Genomic DNA, 17704 nt, shown 5'->3' on the forward strand with positions numbered 1-17704 from the left:
CTCTATATAATAGATCCCTCTGTGTGTAATGACTCTATATAATAGATCGCTCTGTGTGTAATGACTCTATATAATAGATCCCTCTGTGTGTAATGACTCTATATAATAGATCGCTCTGTGTGTAATGACTCTATATAATAGATCCCTCTGTGTGTAATGACTCTATATAATAGATCCCTCTGTGTGTAATGACTCTATATAATAGATCCCTCTTTGTGTAATGACTCTATATAATAGATCCCTCTGTGTGTAATGACTCTATATAATAGATCCCTCTGTGTGTAATGACTCTATATAATATAGGAGTTTCACTTTTTGTATTGAAGAACTGAAATAAATTAACTTTTTGATGATATTGTAATTTTGTGAGATGCTCCTGTATATACCAGATGCTTCCTAACGGCTCACAGCTTTATCTACAATACATACCACTATAATACCAATCGTTCCGCGCACACTTGTTCTTATAATCGTCTCTCACCCAGTGATCCATGGCTTCTCTGTGATTCCGCTTCACGCTGTAACGTGTGTCCGCGCACCCCGCACACGTCTCCAGGTCATATAAAGCCTCCTCCTCACCGTACAATGTCAGGAGGACACCCACATACCGTCTCTTCCCGTCACGGCCGCATGTCTCACTACTGACAGTGTGATGGGGTTTACACAGAAAATGAGAAGAAGACGCAACTGCACGTTCACTAATGACTGAAAAATGTGCCGAGGCCGAAAATAATAATAACAATAATAATAATAATGTGTGATGTAAAAACCGAGAACAACAACGAGCAGCTCATCACATCACAGAAATGTCCCATCACGAGACCGCTGCCAAAATCCTCACCGCATTACTCTACATGAGAACCATAACCCTACCCTGCACCCGAGTCATTAACCGGTACCCCGAGTGTCAGCATCATTATCCTGTACCCCGAGTGTCATTATCCTGTACCCCGAATGTCAGTGTCATTATCCTGTACCCCGAGTGTCAGTGTCATTCTCCTGTACCCCGAGTGTCAGCGTCATTATCCTGTACCCCGAGTGTCAGTGTCATTATCCTGTACCCCGAGTGTCAGTGTCATTATCCTGTATCCCGAGTGTCATTATCCTGTACCCCGAGTGTCAGTGTCATTAACCTGTACCCCGAGTGTCAGTGTCATTATCCTGTACCCCGAGTGTCAGCGTCATTATCCTGTACCCCGAGTGTCAGTGTCATTATCCTGTACCCCGAGTGTCAGTGTCATTATACGGTATCCCGAGTGTCATTATCCTGTACCCCGAGTGTCAGTGTCATTAACCTGTACCCCGAGTGTTAGTGTTATTATCCTGTACCCCTAGTGTCAGTGTCGTTATCCTGTACCCCGAGTGTCATTATCCTGTACCCCGAGTGTCAGTGTCATTAATGTGTACCCCGAGTGTCATTATCCTGTACCCCTAGTGTCAGTGTCGTTATCCTGTACCCCGAGTGTCATTATCCTGTACCCCGAGTGTCAGTGTCATTATCCTGTACCCCTAGTGTCAGTGTCATTATCCTGTACCCCGAGTGTCAGTGTTATTATCCTGTACCCCGAGTATCAGTGTCATTATCCTGTATCCCGAGTGTCATTATCCTGTACCCCGAGTGTCAGTGTCATTAACCTGTACCCTGAGTGTCAGCATCATTATCCTGTATCCCGAGTGTCAGCGTCATTATCCTGTACCCCGAGTGTCATTATCCTGTACCCCGAGTGTCAGTGTCATTATCCTGTACCCCGAGTGTCAGTGTCTTTATCCTGTACCCTTAGTGTCAGTGTCGTTATCCTGTACCCTGAGTGTCATTATCCTGTACCCCCAGTGTCAGTGTCATTATCCTGTACCCCAAGTGTCATTATCCTGTACCCCAAGTGTCATTATCCTGTACCCCGAGTGTCAGTGTCATTATCCTGTACCCCGAGTGTCAGCGTCATTATCCTGTACCCCTAGTGTCAGTGTCATTATCCTGTACCCCGAGTGTCATTATCCTGTACCCCCAGTGTCAGTGTCATTATCCTGTACCCCAAGTGTCATTATCCTGTACCCCGAGTGTCAGTGTCATTATCCTATACCCCAAGTTTCATTATCCTGTACCCCGAATGTCAGTGTCATTATCCTGTACCCCAAGTGTCAGCGTCATTATCCTGTACCCCGAGTGTCAGCAACATTATCCTGTACCCCAAGTGTCATTATCCTGTACCCCGAGTGTCAGCAACATTATCCTGTACCCCGAGTGTCAGTGTCATTATCCTGTACCCCAAGTGTCATTATCCTGTACCCCGAGTGTCAGTGTCATTATCCTGTACCCCGAGTGTCAGCGTCATTATCCTGCACCCCGAGTGTCAGCGTCATTATCCTGCACCCCGAGTGTCAGCGTCATTATCCTGTGCCCCGTCATTATCCTGTACCCCGAGTGTCATTATCCTGTACCCCAAGTGTCAGTGTCATTATCCTGTACCCCAAGTGGCAGTGTCATTATCCTGTACCTCGAGTGTAATTATCCTGTACCCAGAGTGTCAGCGTCATCATCCTGTACCCCAAGTGTCATTATCCTGTACCCCGAGTGTCATTATCCTGTACCCCGAGTGTCAGCGTCATCATCTTGTACCCAGAGTGTCATTATCCTGTACCCCGAGTGTCAGCGTCATCATCCTGTACCCCAAGTGTCATTATCCTGTACCCCGAGTGTCATTATCCTGTACCCCGAGTGTCAGCGTCATCATCTTGTACCCCGAGTGTCATTATCCTGTACCCCGAGTGTCAGCGTCATCATCCTGTACCCCGAGTGTGATTATCCTTTACCCCCAGTGTCATTATCCTGTACCCCCAGTGTCAGTGTCATTATCCTGTACCCCGAGTGTCAGCGTCATTATCCTGTACCCCAAGTGTCATTATCCTGTACCCCAATTGTCATTATCCTGTATCCCCAGTGTCATTATCCTGTACCCCCAGTGTCATTATCCTGTATCCCCAGTGTCAGTGTCATTATCCTGTATCCCCAGTGTCAGTGTCATTATCCTGTACCCCGAGTGTCAGTGTCATTATCCTGTACCCCCAGTGTCAGCGTCATCATCCTGTACCCCGAGTGTCATCATCCTGTACCCCCAGTGTCATTATCCTGTACCCCCAGTGTCAGTGTCATTATCCTGTACCCCCAGTGTCAGCGTCATCATCCTGTACCCCGAGTGTCATCATCCTGTACCCCCAGTGTCATTATCCTGAGATACAGCTGAACACATGATGTAGATATGAGGGTCTGCAGATATTCCTATACATCAGCACAGGATATTCCATGATCTTTGCAGTTTGTGGCCGGGAACAGCTGATGAATCCTGAGATTGTCCAGAGCCCACAATCACCTGGAAATCTGCAGGTTTGTGATGGCGCTGATGCTCGGGGCGTCACACAGCAGATACAGATCTGGAGCCCATAATTGCTCCTGGATTATATCTCTGGGCGCCGCTGGGGAGAGTAGACTCCATGCAGCCTAATAAATCCCGACTATCAGGCCGGCAGTCACTCGACAAAGTAGAACACGGGATGATTATTAGCCGGCTTAGGAATCATTGTTTGCGGCAGGACATCGCCCTGTGTAAAGAGGAGATGTGCTGCGGGGATCACTGATGCCCGGGCTGCACAGAACGACTGGCAGCGACTGCTCTCTGCACATGGAAGTGCGGTCGCCGGTATTCACACGTAGTTACCGACCATCATCGGTGTGTAGCCGATCAGCGGGTGGTTGTGGTCGACATGTGTAGTCTGTCTCTCCCACCTCTCGCTGCAGTCTTTTGGGGTCTGTCTCTCCCAACTCTTGCTGCAGTCTTTTGGGGTCTGTCTCTCCCACCTCCCGCTGCAGTCTTTTGGGGTCTGTCTCTCCCACCTCTCGCTGCAGTCTTTTGGGGTCTGTCTTTGCCACCTCTTGCTGCAGTCTTTTGGGGTCTGTCTCTCCCAACTCTTGCTGCAGTCTTTTGGGGTCTGTGTCTCCCACCTCTAGCTGCAGTTTCTTGGGGTCTGTCTCTCCCATCTTTCTCTGCTGCAGTCTTTTGGGGTCTGTGTCTCCCACTTCTCGCTCTAGTCTTTTGGGGTCTGTCTCTCCCACCTCTCGCTGCAGTCTTTTGGGGTCTGTCTCTCCCACCTCTTGCTGCAGTTTCTTGGGGTCTGTCTCTCCCATCTTTCTCTGCTGCAGTCTTTTGGGGTCAGTCTCTCCCACCTCTCGCTGCAGTCTTTTGGGGTCAGTCTCTCCCACCTCTTGCAGCAGTCTTTTGGGGTCTGTCTCTTCCACCTCTAGCTGCAGTTTCTTGGGGTCTATCTCTTCCATCTTTCTCTGCTGCAGTCTTTTGGGGTCTGTCTCTCCCACCTCTCGCTGCAGTCTTTTGGGTCAGTCTCTCCCACCTCTTGCTGCAGTCTTTTGGGGTCTGTGTCTCCCACCTCTCGCTGCAGTCTTTTGGGGTCTGTCTCTCCCACTTCTTGCTACAGTCTTTTGGGGTCTGTCTCTCCCACCTCTTGCTGCAGTCTTTTGGGGTCTGTCTCTCCCACCTCTTGCAGCAGTCTTTTGGGGTCTGTCTCTCCCACCTCTAGCTGCAGTTTCTTGGGGTCTGTCTCTCCCATCTTTCTCTGCTGCAGTCTTTTGGGGTCTGTCTCTCCCACCTCTCGCTGCAGTCTTTTGGGGTCTGTCTCTCCCACCTCTTGCTGCAGTCTTTTGGGGTCTGTGTCTCCCACTTCTCGCTCTAGTTTTTTGGGGTCTGTCTCTCCCAACTCTTGCTGCAGTCTTTTGGGGTCTGTCTCTCCCACCTCTCGCTGCAGTCTTTTGGGGTCTTTCTCTACCACTTCTTGCTACAGTCTTTTGGGGTCTGTCTCTCCCACCTCTCGCTGCAGTCTTTTGGGGTCTGTCTCTCCCACCTCTTGCAGCAGTCTTTTGGGGTCTGTCTCTCCCACCTCTCGCTGCAGTCTTTTGGGGTCTGTCTCTCCCACCTCTCGCTGCAGTCTTTTCGGGTCTGTCTCTCCCACCTCTTGCTGCAGTCTTTTGGGGTCTGTCTCTCCCACCTCTTGCTGCAGTCTTTTGGGGTCTGTCTCTCCCACCTCTCGCTGCAGTCTTTTGGGGTCTGTCTCTCCCACCTTTCGCTGCAGTTTTTTGGGGTCTGTCTCTCCCACCTTTCGCTGCAGTCTTTTGGGGTCTGTCTCTCCCACCTCTCACTGCAGTCTTTTCGGGTCTGTCTCTCCCACCTCTCGCTGCAGTCTTTTGGGGTCTGTCTCTCCCACCTTTCGCTGCAGTTTTTTTGGGTCTGTCTCTCCCACCTTTCGCTGCAGTCTTTTGGGGTCTGTCTCTCCCACCTCTCACTGCAGTCTTTTTGGGTCTGTGTCTCCCACCTCTCGCTGCAGTCTTTTGGGGTCTGTCTCTCCCACCTCTCGCTGCAGTCTTTTCGGGTCTGTCTCTCCCACCTCTTGCTGCAGTCTTTTGGGGTCTGTCTCTCCCACCTCTCGCTGCAGTCTTTTGGGGTCTGTCTCTCCCACCTCTCGCTGCAGTCTTTTGGGGTCTGTCTCTCCCACCTTTCGCTGCAGTTTTTTTGGGTCTGTCTCTCCCACCTTTCGCTGCAGTCTTTTGGGGTCTGTCTCTCCCACCTCTCACTGCAGTCTTTTGGGGTCTGTGTCTCCCACCTCTCGCTGCAGTCTTTTGGGGTCTGTCTCTCCCACCTCTCGCTGCAGTCTTTTCGGGTCTGTCTCTCCCACCTCTTGCTGCAGTCTTTTGGGGTCTGTCTCTCCCACCTCTCGCTGCAGTCTTTTGGGGTCTGTCTCTCCCACCTCTCGCTGCAGTCTTTTGGGGTCTGTCTCTCCCACCTTTCGCTGCAGTTTTTTGGGGTCTGTCTCTCCCACCTTTCGCTGCAGTCTTTTGGGGTCTGTCTCTCCCACCTCTCGCTGCAGTCTTTTCGGGTCTGTCTCTCCCACCTCTTGCTGCAGTCTTTTGGGGTCTGTCTCTCCCACCTCTTGCTGCAGTCTTTTGGGGTCTGTCTCTCCCACCTCTCGCTGCAGTCTTTTGGGGTCTGTCTCTCCCACCTTTCGCTGCAGTGTTTTGGGGGCTGTCTCTCCATCTTTGCACATCTAGAGGTGACATTTTGCCCCGTCTTCTTTGCACTCTCGCTCAGTGATTGGATGGAGATGTCTGTGATCAGCAATGTTCACTTCTTGTCACAGATTCTCTGGGATTTGGGTCTGGACTGTGACTGCGCCGTTCACACACATGACTATGCTCTAATCTAAACCCTCCATTGTAGCTCATGCAAGATGTTTAGGGTCGTTGTCCTGCTGGAAGGTGAACCTACGCCCCGGTCTCAAGTCTTCTGCAGCCTCTAACAGGTTTTCCTCCAGGATTGCCCTGTATTTAGCTCCATCCATCTTCTCATCAACTCTGACCAGCTTCCCTGCCCCTGCTGAAGAAAAGCTTACCCATCCCCTCAGCATGATGCTGTCTCCACCATGTGAGACGGTGGGGATGGTGTTTCCAGAGTGATGTGCAGTGTTAGTTTTCCATCAGTGTTTTGCATTTAGCCCTAAAAGTTCTCATTTGATCTCCTCTGCCCAGAGCCCCTTCTTCTATATGCTCGCTGTGTTCCCTACATGGCTTTTTGCAAACTGCAATCTTATGGCTTTCAAAAATGTCTTTCTTCCTTCCACTCTTCTATAAAGGCGAGATATGCGGAGTATACAACTAATAGTTGTCCTGTGGACAGACTCTCCCCCCTGAGCTATGGATCTCTGCAGCTCCTCCAGAGTGACCATGGACCTCTCGGCTGCTTCTCCAATTAGTTATCTCCTAGCTTGGGATGTCAGGTTAGGTGGATGGCCATGTCTTGGTGGGTTTGCAGTTGTGCCATACTCCTTCCATTTTGGATGATGGATTGAGATGTTCAGAGCTTGAGCTATTTTTTTTATAACCTAACCCAGCTGTACTCGTCTCCACAACTTTATCCCTGACCTGTCTGGTGTGCTCCTTGGTTTTCATGATGCTGTTTGATTCCTAATCTTCTCACGCAAACCTCTCAGGCCTTCCCAGATTACAGCTGGTTCACTGAGGGTTTTCATGTCCAGTGATTAGTTCACAAAAAAAAAAAAAAAATGACCAACTCTAAGGACAGCCATTAAAAAAGGTCTGATTTCAGGATGACCTTTATGTCTATAGTTGGCTTTACTGAAATACAGAATCTAGAGGTTTCAGGCCATTGGGTCTTTGTTTTAACCTAAGTTGACCAATAATTTATCACTATGACATTCCAAATACCACACGAATCCCATAATTGACGGTCGCTATATAACAAGTGTCATCACGGGGTGGATTCATTGCAGGGAGATATTTCTGCATTGTAGATCTACCTTTGCTCGATAAGCTAAAGTGCGTGAGTGTCCACGGTATGAGAAACTATTCTGATGGGACGTATCAAATATGCAGTTCGCAAGAATGTATTTCTTCTTGGGGGGCCCCTATAAGTGACCCGCTACTTGATAACCCTTTGTTAATGATCAGTCACTGGATGGTGCCGCTACATAGATGACCTTTTTTTTTTTTTTTTACAGAAGAAGGGTGTGTGTACCATCGAGACTGCTGCAATCAGGGGAAGTGGCCCGGACCAGGTTGTCTGCGTTCCTACTTTAAGGGGTGATGAGAACATGTGCCGGGGTGCCTTGTCCTCAGGTCCCACAAAGAAGGATCATAGAAAGGAGAATGGGGATACAAGCCCTGGTGTATGATGAATGGAGGTGTTAACCATCTTCAGATGGAGGCTCCATTTTCAAACTTTCTTTTTATGGGAACTTTATGTACTCTCTGCCCACGGCTATTGGGTGGTAAAAAAAAAAACAAGAGGGTAGGGAATTGGGCAAAAAAATTAATGAAAACAGTGAAGAGGGGAAAATCAAAGTCCAAAACCCAGCACTATAATAGTGGACTTATTTTGATCTTTGCTATGGGGTCAGCTCTGTCCCGGCACCACCACAGCGTCTTCCCCTGTTTTCCTCCTTGAGTCTCCTTCGATCCGTATATAGGAGCCGGTGTGAGGAGACATAATTGACCTATAAGTGCTGCTCATACACGCCGCGCTGCTAGCAGGTAAACAGTCCCGGCGGACACACCCAGCCGGAGGAGCCGGTTTTTCTGGAGCGTCGTGAAGGTGAGGAATAAATTAGTAATACGCTGCTGTTCTTCAATTACACATGCCATTACTGTCATTATATAACAAAGCTGCTTGTTACAATGTTGTTATTTATATCGAGACCTCGTGGATCGTCAGAGCCGCTCTCAGCCATAATCAGTGGTAAGCGGCGTCAGAGAGGAAGAAAGTGAGCGCCGCGATTATTTCCCTCCTACAATGATCGGGGGTCCATGAATCCTAACAATGTATTAGATAAAGCTCTGCAATTTTTCTATTAGCCCAATTCATTATATTTGCGCCTGTTTTCTCTCTAGCTTTTTATTTTTAATTTTCGTCTTATTCTGCTTTTAATTTTCACCTCTTTTAAAGTCTATTTTTCATGTGATCACCAGTGTTTTTTTTTTTTTTTCTTTTATGTTCGCCATTGTGGGCAGTTTGGGGGGTCTCCAGATGTTTTCGGCCAATTCGGCAATTGCAACTTTTTAAAAAGTCACAACATTTTGGAGCAAATGTTGTCCAGTCCCCTCCTGCAGTGATTCTAAATACTAATTAAATTTGGACGCAAATTTTGCAACAATTTAACGTGATAAAAAGTTTCAAAAAAAGTTTTAAAATGAAAAGTAAACAGTATTTTCTATTTTGTGCACGATTCATGAACCATGAAGAATTTGGCGTAAAAATAGCAATGTATACCATTAGGCAAAAAAAAAGGAAAAGTGACGAAAAAAAACAAAAAACAAATGATGAATAGGGCCCGGCAGCTGTGAATCCAGCTTTAGGGTGAGATAAAACGCTTACTAGAAAGCTGCAGCATGAAATACATTATACAGCAGCGCAGAGGAGTGTAGATATGAATCCAACTCTGGGGTGGGATAAAACAATTGCTAGAAAGTTTCAGCACAAAGGACATTATACAGCAATAATGAGTAGTGTAGCTGTGAATCCAGCTTCGGAATGAGATAAACACTGAACACTGTAGCTGTGAATCCAGCACTGGGGTGGGAAAAAACGCTTACTAGAAAGCTGCAGCATGGAAGACATTATACAGCACTACTGAGTAGTGTAGCTGTGAATCCAGCTCCGAGATGAGATAAACACTGAACACTGTAGCTGTGAATCCAGCACTGGGGTGGGAAAAAATGCTTACTAGAAAGCTGCAGCATGGAAGACATTATACAGCACTACTGAGTAGTTTAGCTGTGAATCCAGCTCCGAGATGAGATAAACACTGAACACTGTAGCTGTGAATCCAGGTCTGGGGTGGGATAAAACGCTTACTAGAAAGCTGCAGCATGGAAGACATTATACTGCAGTACTGAGTAGTGTAGCTGTGAATCCAGCTCTGGGATGAGATAAACACTGAGCAATGTAGCTATGAATCCAGCTCTGGGTAGGAAAAACTGCAGCAGGGCTCTGTGTGTGTGTCTGTGGCTCTCTCTGACACTCTATTACTCCCCCTCCCCTCTCTCCATAGATTTTAATAAGCGGCTGTGATCTGATCCCTCAGTGAGCTGGCATTTTTGCAGACTGAATGATGAGTTCAGGAGGAGGGGGAGGGGAAGTGTCTCATAAGTGGAGAAAAAAAGCAGAATTCTCTAATAAGATCTATTACAAAGTTTCTTGCATTTGCTTACACTATTGATTTATGTAAACTATATAAAAACCACAGTGACCATTAATCAGGATCTGCAAGTAGAACTGAGGCTGAACCTGCTATCCTTGCCCTGCTCACACTGCTGTAGGTTTTGTTACAATGTATCAGCGCAGTTTCAGAACAAATCTCTCTATGGTTCTGGAGGCCGCAGTCACATCCCTGCGCAGCCGTACGCTGCAGGACACCGCTGCTGGGTTTTGGCTTCTAGATGAAAATAAGATTGTTTCCATTCACTGACAGGTCTAGAAAACAATAAGGAGCTGATACACGAAGCCTGAGCTGTCGCATCTCATCAGCGAAGCCTCCCCAGTGACGTCGATGGGAGTTCGGGTGACCCTGGGGGGTGAGCGCTCTGTCGCTGTGTCTATCCCCTGCAGCGTGCTGACCCAGGGACTGCAGACATTTGACACATTGCACAGATTTCTGCTGCTTCTTTTGTGTCTGATGTTGTTACCTAACTTCTTACAGGTATTTAATATCCTAACTAAATCACAATGGACTCCCAGTCTTAAAGGGGCACTCCTGCTGATCAGGACCCATGCAAAGAACTGTGGTGCCCATGCAAATAATGAAGGCGAGATATGGAAATAATGCTGGAAGCCACCATGTGCCGGACTGACGTAAGCACAGATACCGGAGGAGGGGGAAACTGACAATAGGAGATATGGTTCCCCAGGGCCCCTCAATGTGTATTCTGCCTGTACAGTCAGGTGGGGGGTACATTAGGCCTCAGGCGGGAGCCATTAGTGTGAGGCCGCTGACCTCCTGCCTTATTGTCTTTACCCCTGTATTAAGGCTCGGACTGGCCCACAGGGGAACCGGAGAATCCTCTGGTAGGCCGCTCCTGTGATGGACTGCTAATAAGTAGTGTAATTACACTTCATTCACAATCTGCAGAGAAATGTATCTGATCCTTCATTAAACAAGCTAGCCAAATTAATATTGTATAGAAGTAAAAATAAATTTGTGTACTAAGAATCAATGTTACTGGTGGGTCCAACGCTGCCTATCTCACATCAGTGAACCCACCTTCGCCCCGGCCATGATGGAGCCCCACAGAGAGGGTCTTGAAGGGAAACTCTGGCCATAAATAAAAGTGATGTAACTGGACTGATATAAGGGAGATACATAATATAAAATATCAGCGACCGCCGCTCCATCAGTCACATGATCGGAGGGTCTCCAGACTGGCTCTGCGGGGTCTACCTGTAGTTATGAGAGTGAGAGCTATGGCTCCGGCCCCACTTTCCACCTTTTAGCCCTTCTGTTGTCAGCTTAGTTGCGGCTCATTGCTGCTTATGGAAAAACTTACATCATTTTCCATTTTCTCTTCTAATTTCCAAGAACGAGAGCCATCACCGGCCACGTCACCCCCTATCACCACGGATCCTGGAGAGTACAGGGTCTGGTGGCTATTATCTGGCATAGTGAGGAGGATTGTGGGTAAAATTATGAAAATCTGACATCATAATTGTGATATCCACCTCATATAGACTACAGACACAAGTTCTCAGATTGCAAATGTGGGAACCTGGCCGATCTCTTTCTAAGCTGAGTCCAGTGGGCGGAGTTATTCATTGGCTGCCTCCTTCCCTATGTCACCGTGCAAGCAGAGATCACGGTTGATTGCTGAGAAGTACCGCCCACATGACTCCTAAGACTAAAACGCACAGGAAGATAAATTATTAAAATGATAGCTATACCAAGTCCTTTCCCAATCTGCTCAGCTCCTCTTCCTCTATAATCCTGGTAGATAGGACAACTTGTTTTCTTTGAATGACAAAACGCTTATTACCTGCAGCCACCACTAGGGGGAGCTCACAGTAGACTGTTTATATATCAAAATAACCATAGTCACACAGTATGCAGCCAGCTCCTGAGCTCCCCCTAGTGGTGGCTGCAGGAAGCAACGTGTTATATCGTCACTCCGGATGAAAAATTTAACTTTGAACCTTTCTAAAGATATTTTAGAAACTGAATAAGCGCAGAAGGTTGGACCTAAAGGCTGCATGGAGTTAATACATGGGGAGTCATTTTAACGTGGGTGTATGGAGAATGCTCAGGAGCTGAACTCGCATCTTACTTGGTTGGTGCTGTCTGCGTCATACAGCCAGCACCTACTCCTAAAAGTAATGTGTCTGGGCTTCATAGGAGATCATAAACAATCACTATCCGCTACAAAACTGTTGTTTGCAGGCTGAAGACCTCAAGGGGCCTAAAAAAAATACAGTAAAAAGTTTTAAAAATGATAGAAAAAAAATATGAAAAATAAAAATATAACATATTTGATATCTCCCAAGTCCACAAGAGTCCAATCTATCAAAATCAAAAATGCCAAAAATTGCTGTTCTTCATTTTTCACCCTTCCCTTCCAGTTTAAAGAAAAAAATCCCATCCAACTTTTCCACTTCTACAAAGTCCGATTGATCAAAAGGTAAAATGATTCAAACCATATGATAAACCTCGTAGAGCAACAAAAAATATCAAAATGCCAGAAATGATATTTTTTAAGTACTACAACAAAAAGCGATCAAAACGTTGCAAAAAATACAGTTTGATGAGCAAAAAAAAAAAAACCCCAAACCCCACATGGCTCCATCGATGGAAAAATATAAAAGCTACGAGACTCGGAAAACAGCGACACCAGATTTTGGTCATTTACACATTTTTTAAAAATGTTTTAACTACTAAAATCTAAAAATCAAAAGGCGTTTATCGAGGGGAGTCTAATATCCATGTGGGGTAATGTCCTTTACTATCTGGTACTTCTTGTAAACCTTACGCTTTTTCTTCTATATTGTGTTTTTTGGCCCCATGACTATTGGTGTAACATTTGCAGTCGCAGAAGTCGCACCCGTGATCGGGCCCTTGGAGGAGACACTGGATAAGCCCCGCTCCCTCTGATAAGCCGCAGACTGATTTATGTCCAAAGCGCAGGGAGCACGTCAGTGGCGCTACGACGTAACCAGCAGGAAGAAGGAGCAGAGCTGCGTCCCTCATTGTGCTAGTGGGATGACGTGAGATTCATTGTAATTAATTTTTTAAAGCGCTAAAGAGGGTATGAAAATGCTATTATATAGGGGCACAAATAATACATGGACGTACAAGGGGGCATAATTAATATGACGGCACATGGGAATTATAATACATGAAGGTGCAAAAAGGCATTAATATGGTAGCACAATGGGACACTGATAATATATGGTGGCATAAGGGGAATTATTAATACATGGAAGCACAAAGGGATTATTATTATATGGTGGCATAGGAGAGAATTAATATATGGTGGCACATGGAAGCATTAATACATGGTGGCACAAGGGGCATTATTAATATATGGTGGCACAAGGGGCATTATTAATAAATGGTGCCACAAGGGGCATTATTAATATATGGTGGCACAAGGGGCATTATTAATATATGGTGCCACAAGGGGCATTATTAATATATGGTGGCACATGGAAGCATTAATACATGGTGCCACAAGGGGCATTATTAATATATGGTGGCACAAGGGTGCATTATTAATATATGGTGCCACAAGGGGTATTATTAATATATGGTGCCACAAGGGGCATTATTAATATATGGTGGCACAAGGGGCATTATTAATATATGGTGGCACAAGGGGCATTATTAATACATGGTGGCACAAGGGGCATTATTAATATATGGTGCCACAAGGGGCATTATTAATATATAGTAGCACAAGGGGCATTATTAATATATGGTGGCACATGGAAGCATTAATACATGGTGCCACAAGGGTGCATTATTAATATATGGTGGCACAAGGGGCATTATTAATAAATGGTGCCACAAGGGGCATTATTAATATATGGTGGCACAAGGGGCATTATTAATATATGGTGCCACAAGGGGCATTATTAATATATGGTGGCACAAGGGGCATTATTAATATATGGTGCCACAAGGGGCATTATTAATATATGGTGGCACAAGGGGCATTATTAATATATGGTGGCACAAGGGTGCATTATTAATATATGGTGGCACATGGAAGCATTAATACATGGTGCCACAAGGGGCATTATTAATATATGGTGGCACAAGGGTGCATTATTAATATATGGTGGCACAAGGGTGCATTATTAATATATGGTGCCACAAGGGGCATTATTAATATATGGTGCCACAAGGGGCATTATTAATATATGGTGGCACATGGAAGCAATATATGGTGGCACAAGGGGCATTATTAATATATGGTGGCAGAAGAAGCATTATTAATACATGGTGGCACAAGGGGCATTATTAATATATGGTGGCACAAGGGGCATTATTAATATATGGTGGCACAAGGGTGCATTATTAATATATGGTGGCACATGGAAGCAATATATGGTGGCACAAGGGGCATTATTAATATATGGTGGCAGAAGAAGCATTATTAATACATGGTGGCACAAGGGGCATTATTAATATATGGTGGCACAAGGGGCATTATTAATATATGGTGGCACAAGGGTGCATTATTAATATATGGTGGCACATGGAAGCATTAATACATGGTGCCACAAGGGGCATTATTAATATATGCTGGCACATGGAAGCAATATATGGTGGCACAAGGGGCATTATTAATATATGGTGGCACAAGGGGCATTATTAATATATGGTGGCACAAGGGGCATTATTAATATATGGTGGCACATGGAAGCATTAATACATGGTGGCACAAGGGGCATTATTAATATATGATGGCACAAGGGGCATTATTAATATATGGTGGCACGAGGGGGCATTATTAATATATGGCGCCACAAGGGGCATTATTAATATATGGTGGCATAGGGAAGCATTAATATGTGGTGGCACAAGGGGGCATTATTAATATATGGTGGCACAAGGGGGCATTATTAATATATGGTGGCACATGGAAGCATTAATATGTGGTGGCACAAGGGTGCATTATTAATATATGGTGGCACAAGGGGCATTATTAATATATGGTGGCACAAGGGGCATTATTAATATATGGTGCCACAAGGAGGCATTATTAATATATGGTGGCACAAGGGGCATTATTAATATATGGTGACACAAGGGGGCATTATTAATATATGGTGGCACATGGAAGCATTAATACATGGTGGCACAAGAGGGCATTATTAATATATGGTGGTACAAGGGGCATTATTAATATATGGTGGCACATGGAAGCATTTATACATGGTGGCACAAGGGGCATTATTAATATATGATGGCACAAGGGGCATTATTAATATATGGTGGCACAAGGGGGCATTATTAATATATGGTGCCACAAGGGGCATTATTAATATATGGTGGCATAGGGAAGCATTAATATGTGGTGGCACAAGGGGGCATTATTAATATATGGTGGCATAGGGAAGCATTAATACATGGTGGAACAAGGGGGCATTATTAATATATGGTGGCATTGGGGAGAATTAATATATGGTGGCACAAGGGGGCATTATTAATGTATGGTGGCATAGGGGAGAATTAATATATGGTGGCACAAGGGGGCATTATTAATATATGGTGGCATAGGGGAGAATTAATATATGGTGGCACAAGGGGGCATTATTAATATATGGTGGCATAGGGGAGAATTAATATATGGTGGCACAAGGGGCATTATTAATATATGATGGCACAAGGGGGCATTATTAATATATGGTGGCATAGGGGAGAATTAATATATGGTGGCACAAGAGGCATTAATAGTTAGGGGCATTATTATTATTATATTGTGGAACAAGGGCACATTATTAAAATATGGGAGCACAAGGGGGCATTATTATTATATGGTGGTATAGGGGAGAATTAATATATGGGGGTATTATTAATACATGGAGGCACAAGGAGCCATTAATATAATATGGAGTCACAGGGGTAAACCTATCCATCTACCTGCTATACTTCGGCATATACCAGCACACACCAGTGTATCCTATAAGTAGTTTTCTTGCTCTCCGACCTCCGGACATTTTTGGCACCGAATGTTTTTTCCACTAGTGAAATGATAATAATGAGATTATTTTCTGACACATTTCTTTTTCCCTATAATAAACTCTCCACGCGCTCAGTATCACCGCACTGACGAGGACAATCAGCTCTCCGGGTCATTTTTACCGCACATTGAACGTCATAAGAGCAAAACCCAAAAAATAATGGCAGAATTTCATTATTCTTTTACCACTTGGATTATTTTCCCCCATTTTCAGCGCATTATGTGATAACAAAAGAACATTCAAAACTACGACGCACAAAACAGCGCTCGCACCGGGGCGTCAATAGGAAGCTATAAAAATGAGTATGGAAAAAATGAAAATTGTGTCCCCCCCCGCCCCAGCCTGATCCTCAGCTAATTTGCATATTATTTCCCATGACGCATTGCGATGCTGAATATTGTAAGAACCAGTAGTGGGCTTCATTGTAGGTGGTTTCAACTGGTCCAAAATGACTCTTACTGCTCCGGAAGCCCAAAGACCATATACAGAAAAGTTCTGGTAGGTGTTGAGCGAACGCACAGACAATATAGACATATAGCGGCGGTGTCTGGGCGTCCGCAGCGGGGGACCCGGCACACGTCAGTCTGCAGATGGCGGTAATGTCACATCAGTCCATACAGCAGCAGGTGGCAGGCGATCGGCACCGTGGGGACTCTCCATCACCCATCATTGTGCCAAGGTGCCGCCATATGGTGCACACAGCAATACAAGGCTCCAACAGGACTCCTTCCTTCCTGGACTGTCAAAAGGGCCGACGAATCATATATATATACATATATAAATATATATATACACACAGAAAAGACGATTAACCCCTTCTAACCCACAAACATAACAACATGAGAACCATAACATATGTCAGAGGAAATAGTGAAAATGTCAGATATCGCACAAGTCACTGCCCAGTGGCTGATACCAGCGAGAGTGAGAAACAAGTGGCGCCCCTGTATATACATATATATACACCGGCAGGAATGACTCTTACCTGTCCGCTCTGACTCCTGGAGGAAAGTGCGGCGCTCGCATTCATCTACTGTAACCTGACAGCTCACCGGACAAACAGGTCCTCCTGACAGCTCAGGTGCGCGCTCACCTGGAACAGACCATTGTGCCGCAGGGACGGGGGGGGGCGATTTATGGCAACGTATTCAGGACAAGAAGAGACAATCTGAGCTCATTCTGGAGGATTCCAAGATACCGGGAGACACGAGGGAGATACAAAGGCCCGACACCCCCCGTCACAGGACACGAGGGTCATCTCCACAGAACAAGACCGAATAATGTAACATCCCGAGAGAGACGATCACAGCCTGAGAACTGCTAACCACGACCCCCGAGTCCTGGACCCCGAGTGTCAGTGTCATTATTCTGTACCCCGAGTGTCAGTGTCATTATCCTGTACCCCGAGTGTCAGTGTCATTATCCTGTACCCCAAGTGTCACTATCCTGTACCCCGAGTGTAAGTGCCTTTATCCTGTACCCCGAGAGTCAGTGTCATTCTACTGTACCCCGAATATCAGCGTCATTATCCTGTACCCCGAGTGTAAGTGCCTTTATCAGATACCCCCAGTTTCAGTGTCATTATCCTGTACCCCCAGTGTCAGTGTCATTATCCTGTACCCCCAGTGTCAGTGTCTTTATCCTGTACCCCAAGTGTTAGTGTCATTATCCTGTACTCCGAGTGTCAGTGTCGTTATCCTGTACCCCGAGTGTCAGTGTTATTATCCTGTACACCGATTGTGTCATTATCCTGTACCCCGAGTGTCAGTGTCATTATCTTGTACCCCGAGTGTCAGTGTCATTATCCTGTACCCCGAGTGTCAGTGTTATTATCCTGTACACCGATTGTGTCATTATCCTGTACCCCGAGTGTCAGTGTCGTTATCTTGTACCCCGAG

The 17704-nt window shown here is 45.8% G+C and overlaps 1 protein-coding gene across 2 annotated transcripts in view; it reads right to left on the minus strand.

Annotated features, from left to right (window-relative positions):
• GRAMD1C (GRAM domain containing 1C) overlaps positions 1-16911 on the minus strand; it is a 135757-nt gene extending 118846 nt beyond the window's left edge. The window contains exon 1 of one of the 2 annotated variants that reach the window (XM_073668631.1): positions 16792-16911. Coding sequence is in view for 1 of the 2 variants with exons in the window: in XM_073668635.1 (XP_073524736.1) it covers positions 16792-16836 (45 nt within the window). In the remaining variant the exon portion in view is untranslated. The remainder of the gene's footprint in view (positions 1-16791) is intronic. The other variant, XM_073668635.1, reaches the window with a different exon arrangement.
• Between the last annotated feature and the right edge of the window lie 793 nt (positions 16912-17704).

The sequence above is a fragment of the Phyllobates terribilis genome, unplaced genomic scaffold, assembly GCF_046119375.1.
Source record: "Phyllobates terribilis strain yellow unplaced genomic scaffold, ASM4611937v1 Scaffold_2__4_contigs__length_985480577, whole genome shotgun sequence".
Taxonomy (NCBI): domain Eukaryota; kingdom Metazoa; phylum Chordata; class Amphibia; order Anura; family Dendrobatidae; genus Phyllobates; species Phyllobates terribilis.